The 6,188-nt window shown below is 40.4% G+C and overlaps 1 protein-coding gene across 1 annotated transcript; it reads right to left on the reverse strand.

Moving 5' to 3' along the window:
• Positions 1–238: 238 nt before the first annotated feature.
• LOC138839375 (testis-expressed protein 13C-1-like) lies at positions 239–5,818 on the reverse strand. Its single transcript, XM_070038949.1, has 2 exons — positions 5,257–5,818; positions 239–462 (listed from the first exon to the last, which is right to left on the reverse strand). The coding sequence occupies exons 1-2, from the start codon at positions 5,816–5,818 to the stop codon at positions 419–421; spliced, it is 606 nt and encodes a 201-aa protein (XP_069895050.1). The 3' UTR covers positions 239–418.
• Positions 5,819–6,188: the final 370 nt, after the last annotated feature.

The following is a 6,188-nucleotide window of genomic DNA, read 5'->3' on the forward strand; positions in this document are numbered from 1 at the left end:
GATTTCAATTGATTTTTCCCAAGGTTTCACTGTATGCAAGGCAAAGTGAACAGTCTCTGCGCATATTAACTCAAAAGAGATTCTCTCCTGTCCTTTGTCTCTCCAGTCATTTGACCAATCTCACCCAAATGGATCATAATATGTACATCAGATAATACCATCTAGTCAATAAACAAATGAATAAAATCCAACACATTTGATATGCTCTCTAAAATTTAATGCTGTTTTCCCAGCCCCTTTGAACTCTTTGATATCATTCCCTTCTCTCTAACAGGATTAAATTCTAACAAAATGTGTATGTTCTCCCTTGTTGCAACATAATGTGACAAAACATCTGTCTGATTCCTTTGAACTCTGTAGCTATAGCAGTTGAGGTTTTCTTGAACTGCTAAGAGCCAGAGGGGCATCTCATGAAGATTCATCTGGTGGGGGCTGGAACTTCTTCGGCTTTACGTGAAGTTCCTGGAGTTTAGAGACACAAAGAGTAGGAGACTCTATGAATATAGTTATAAACATAAATCAAAAGACAAATATGAACGCTATTATACTTTACAGTATAATACCAGCATTTTCAAGGAAAAAGCAGTGTACCTAGAATATAATGCATCTTACGTTCTAAAAGCATAACTAGGCTGGGGGCATGGCTCAAGTGGAGAATACCAGCTTAGCAGCTGTGAGTCCCTGAGTTATAACTCCAGTACCAGACTAGGGTGTGGCTCAAGTGGTACACCATTTGCTTAGAAGCTCAAGGCCTTGAGTTCAATTCCCAGTACTATAATAAAAAGATAATGAATTGAGGTCTTCACATTTTCTGGGTTCGTGCTTTATCAATTGAGCCACAGCTCCACTTTTGGTATTTCTTCTGATGATTAATTGGAGATAAGAGTTCATAAACTTTCCTGCCCAAGTTATTTCTGAATTATGATTCTCAGATGTCAGTCTCCTGAGCAGCTAGAATTACAGGTATGAGCCACTGGTACATGGCTCAAGAAAAAATAATTTTAATCAAATCTTAGTATTGCCAAAACATAAAAGTATAATTATTCCCAGGCAGAAACCTAATGTTGTGAAAGATGAAGAAGAGTGCACAAAGGAGAACAAAAATTTTAAATATCAGCTTAATCAGAAAGTTGACCAACTGTAAGTTCAGTTAGAGAAGTTTTCCCTTTGGTATAGTCAACAGATTCCTCTTTTTAAATGAATGCAAATTACATACATACACATGAAACATTAAAAAACCCTCCAAATATGAAATGCTTATTTTTAATATTTTTATTGTAAAAATACTGTACAGAGGGGTTAAAGTTACATGAGTAAGGTAATGAGTACATTTCCTATTGAGCATTGTTAGCTCCTCATTTGTTATTCCTCTACCATCCCTTTCCTCCCCACCTCCCCAACTCCTCCCCGCCCCCAAAGTTATAAAGTTCATTTTCAACATAGTGTCTTGTACTGAAATACATATTTTTAAACTCATGTTCTTGTTCATACATCATGCTCTTGATCAGCTTTTGCTAAGTTAAAATTCAGTATAATCTAAAGTATATTTTTAATTTTTCTTTTTTCTTTTTTAGTGGTAGTAGGGTTTGAACATGGGTATTGTACTCTCCAGGTAAGTGTTCTACCACTTGAGCCAAACCTCCAGCCTCATATGTGGAAATATATTAATGTATTAGAATAATTATTGTGCACTGAGGAGGTAGCTCAGTGATAGAGTACTTGCCTACCTACCATGCACAAGGTCCTGGACTCAATCCCTATCACTATAAAACAAAACAACAAAATAATGTTATTGTTTGATGGTGAGATAAAAAATTTTGATTGATGGGTTTAAAAATATTCTATGATGCAAATCAAAGTGTTTAAAAAAAAACTAGAAAGGGCCCTCTGGAACCAGGTGTTGGTGGTTCCTGCCTGTAATCCTAGCTACACAGGAGGCTGAGATCTGATGATTGCAGTTAAAAGCCAGCTCAGATGGGAAAGTCTGTGAGACTCTCATCTCCAATAAAAGCCAAAAGTGGAGTTGTGGCTCAAGGGGTAGAGTGTTAGCCTTGAGCAAAAAAGCTCAGGGACAATGCCCAGGCCCTAAGTTCGAGTCGCAGGACTAGCACTCCTCTCCTCCCAAAAAAGGCTATGATGAAGAAGATGTAATTTTGACGCCAGCATGGACAGAAAAGTTCAAGACAGTTAATCTCAAAAATAACCATCCAAAAGCCTAGCTGGAGATATGGAAACAACAGCAGTAGGACATTCAAGGCTATGCATTTTTGCTGTTATTAAAAAAATCAGATATGAAAGAGGATATCAAAACAGATTTGAATAAAACTTTGAAATATTATAAGGAAATACCTTTTAAACCTTTACACCAACAAACTGTGGAAGATCTAGCATAAATAGATGCATTCTTAGATAACATCATCATACCAAAACTGAGCCAAGAGGACATAAACCATTTAAACAAATCCATAATGAGTAATGAAATGGCAATAAAAGACCTCTCAACAAAGAAAAGTCCAGATCATGATGGTTTCAAAGCTAAATTCTATAAGAGCTTTAAAGCAAAACTAACACCAACACTCTTCCAACTCTCCCATGAAATAGAAAAGGAGAGATCACTACCAAATTAATTCTATGAAGTCAGTGTTACACTTATCTGAAACCAGACAGAGACTCCACCAAAAACAAAAGAACTATAGACCACTATTTCTGATGAGTGCAGATGTGGAACTTCTTAATAAAATTCTGGCCAAACAAATTCAACAACTAATAAAAAAAACTCATACATTATGATCAAGTGAGAGTCATCCCAGGGATGCAAGGCTGGTTTAATACATGTAAATCAATAAATGCAATGCATTAACAGAAACAAAGATGCAGAAACACCCTTTGATATGATCCAACATCTTTTTATGATAAAAGCACTGGAGAAACTTCTGAATACACAGAACATTCCTCAACATAATATAGGCTGTTTATGACAAACCTAGAGCCAACCTTATATTTAATGGTGGAAAACTAAAACTATTTCCTCAAAAACGAGGAACAAGACAAGGATGTCCGTTTTCTGAACACATTTCAGTATAGTACTAGAATTTGTAGCCAGAATAATCAGGCAAGAGAAAAGCATAAAGGGGACAGTGAAAGAAGTCAAACTGTTCCTATTTGCAGATGACATGATCCTATGTCTAAAAGACCCTAGAGACTCCACTCTCAAACTTCTAGAACTAATCAATGATTTTGGCAAAGTAGCAAGATACAAAATTAACCCATGAAAACTAGTAGCGTTTCCATATACCAACAATGTAGATAGAAAAGGAAATCAGAAACAAGTCCATTTGCAATAGCCTTAAAAATCTAGGAATAAACTTAACCAAGGAAGTGAAGGATCTCTAAAATAAAAACTATTAAACTGTAAAGAAAGAAACAAAGAAGTTGAAAGACCTCCCAGGTTCATGGATTAGTGAAATTAATCATGGGAAAATGGCTATACTGGGAAAGGTGATCTACAAATTCAATGCAATATCCATCTAAATCCCAATGTCATTCCTCACCAAGATAGAGAAAACAATCCAAAATCCCTTATGGAACCACCAAAGACCCCAAATAGCTGAAGTAAGTCTGGGCAAAAAAAAATGCAATGTTGGACCTAAATGCTGTACTAACAAAGAACAGGTTGGTACTGAGATAAAAACAGACCTGAAGACCAATGGAATGGACTGAAAGACCTAGAAATAAATCCATATACTTACCACCAGCTGATATTAGATAGAGTCAGAAATATATATTGGAAAAAAGATAGGCTTTTCAACAAATGTTGGGAAGACTGGATATCCGTAGATAGAAGACTGAAATTGGATTCTTGTCAATCTCCTTGCACTACAGCAACTAAAAATGGATCCAAAACCTTAACAACAGACATGAAACCTGGAAAGTACTACAGGAAGGAGTAAGAGAAACATTAGAATTTCTTGGCATAGGCAGGAACTTGCTGAGTAGAGTTCCAGGGGTTCAGCAAATTGGAGAATTGACGAATGGGATTACATCAAACTAAAAAGTTTCTGCACAGCTAAGAGCATATGCTTAGTAAGATAAAAGAAAGCCTACAGATTGGGGAGCTCTTTACCAGCTATGCATCTGATAAAAACCTAATAGTCAGGAGCTCAAGAAACTCCCTCCTGCCCCTGGCAAGTCAATAACCACATTACTAAATAGGCAAAGGAACTAAGACTTCTCAGAAGTAAGAATAGCCAACAAACACATGAAGAAATGTTCAACACCCCTAGCTATAAAGGAAATGCAAATCAAAGCAATATTGAGAGTCCATCTTACCCCAGTAAGACTGGCCATCATCAAAAACACTAGCTATAACCAATGCTGGAGCGGATGTGTGTTGCGGGGGGGCGCCAGTAAAGGAGCCCTATTATCCTGTTGGTGAGAATATTAACCAGTGCAATCACTCTGGAAGGCGATTTAAAGATTCCTCATAACATTAAACATAGATGTGCCCTATGATCCGGCAATACAACCCTTGAACATCTCCCTAGAACTTTATAAGGTAGGATACAGTAAAGATATTGCACATCCATGTTTACCGTTCCACTAATTATTATAACCAAGTTATGGAAACAGCCAAGAGGTCCTATACCAGGTGAGTGGATCAAGAAAATGTGGTACATATATACAATGGAAGTCTGTGCATGTATCAGGAAGAATAATGTTTCGTTTGAGGCAAATGGATGGACCTAGGGAAAAATTATGTGAAGTCAGGCTCAGAGAGACAATTGGAACATGTTTTCTCTCATTTGTGATAGCTGGAACTAGACTCTAAATGTATAAGTAAACACATACGGGTCGTATGCATGCATAAACAAATGTCTTAAGAAAGTATGGTATCCATAGGGGATATTTCAAATGGCGTCATTCTGATGTGGGGCATCATATGACTTCCCTTCTGCTTTTGTGTTGTTGTCAGTTAGGGGGCCTATGCCCTAAGGCCTCACTGGGTCTTCTCCAAGGCTCCTCTAGTCCCACCACTGGGCTATCCTCCCCAGTCCCTACTGCAGTTGACTGCAGGCTAAGTATCTAGGGTGGGAAGAAGCTTCCACTGCCCATACTAAGATGACCGTGAGGGAGGTGGGTTGGATGGGCATGCTATTGATATTGGGAATAGTGTGGGGAATGGTACTGAAAACCCTGGATCCAGGAACTTGGGAGCGGGGGGGTGGGGGGGAGAGAAGGGAGCGTGTCTTACTACACCTGTTTTGGATGCCATGCGGGACACTTGTGATGTTCCCTTCTGTGGAGTCTGCACCCACGCCTCGGTCTGACGCCTCTCATCTTGCAATCCAGCGACAGCTTGCTGGGACAGATCGAAATGAAAAAGCCTCTGGCGCAGGTGTTTTTGCTCGCGGAGTGTTTGCTGCAGGTTGTCTCTGGCATTCCGCAAGCGAGAGACCACTTCCTCTCGCTCCTGGCGCAGGAGCTCCAGCTCAGAGGCCAGAGCCCAGGTGTTCTCCTCACGCTGGTCCACCTGCTCCTGCAGCCGCCGAATGCGACGCGCCAGCCGCTCTCGCTGCTTCGCTGCCATTCGAACCCCCAGGGCCAGCGCGCTCCAGGCACAAGCCCTCTTAATGGTTCGAGGGACCTGCGAGTCCGCCACCACAGACTTCAGGCCGTCTTCAATGTCATTCCAGGATCGCGAGCGGAAAGTAAGATAGAAGTCTGGCCCGCCCCCATTACCCAGAACCTCCTCATTAATGAAAGTGATCACCTCACTATGGCGGAAGCCACTCTTGGGGTCTCCAAAATCGATCGCCATGACTGCCACAGCCTAGTTAGCTGGGCTGCCAAATGGCTACCTCTCAAATCCTGGTTAAGGCTGAAGATCACAAGCCAGCAGGTCCACGTGACAAGTCTTACCTTGGCAACGGTAACCAATTGGTTACCAATTGGCACGTCACAGATGTGGGCTGAATATGTAAGTACTGCCTTAAGATATGCTGAGATCAAAATATCCCCAAAGAGCTCCTATGGCTCCTCTTGTATACCCTGCACCCACAGCAAACTTCCCCCTCACACCTTCCAGAGCAACTTCAACTGGTTACATTTTTTTCCCCAAGACCAGAACTCAAACTCAGTATCTGACGCTTTCTCTCATTGGCTGGTGCTCTACCACCTAAGCCACACCT

Source organism: Dipodomys merriami, unplaced genomic scaffold (assembly GCF_024711535.1).
Source record: "Dipodomys merriami isolate MVZ:Mamm:240054 unplaced genomic scaffold, mDipMer1.0.p SCAF_3, whole genome shotgun sequence".
Classification (NCBI taxonomy): domain Eukaryota; kingdom Metazoa; phylum Chordata; class Mammalia; order Rodentia; family Heteromyidae; genus Dipodomys; species Dipodomys merriami.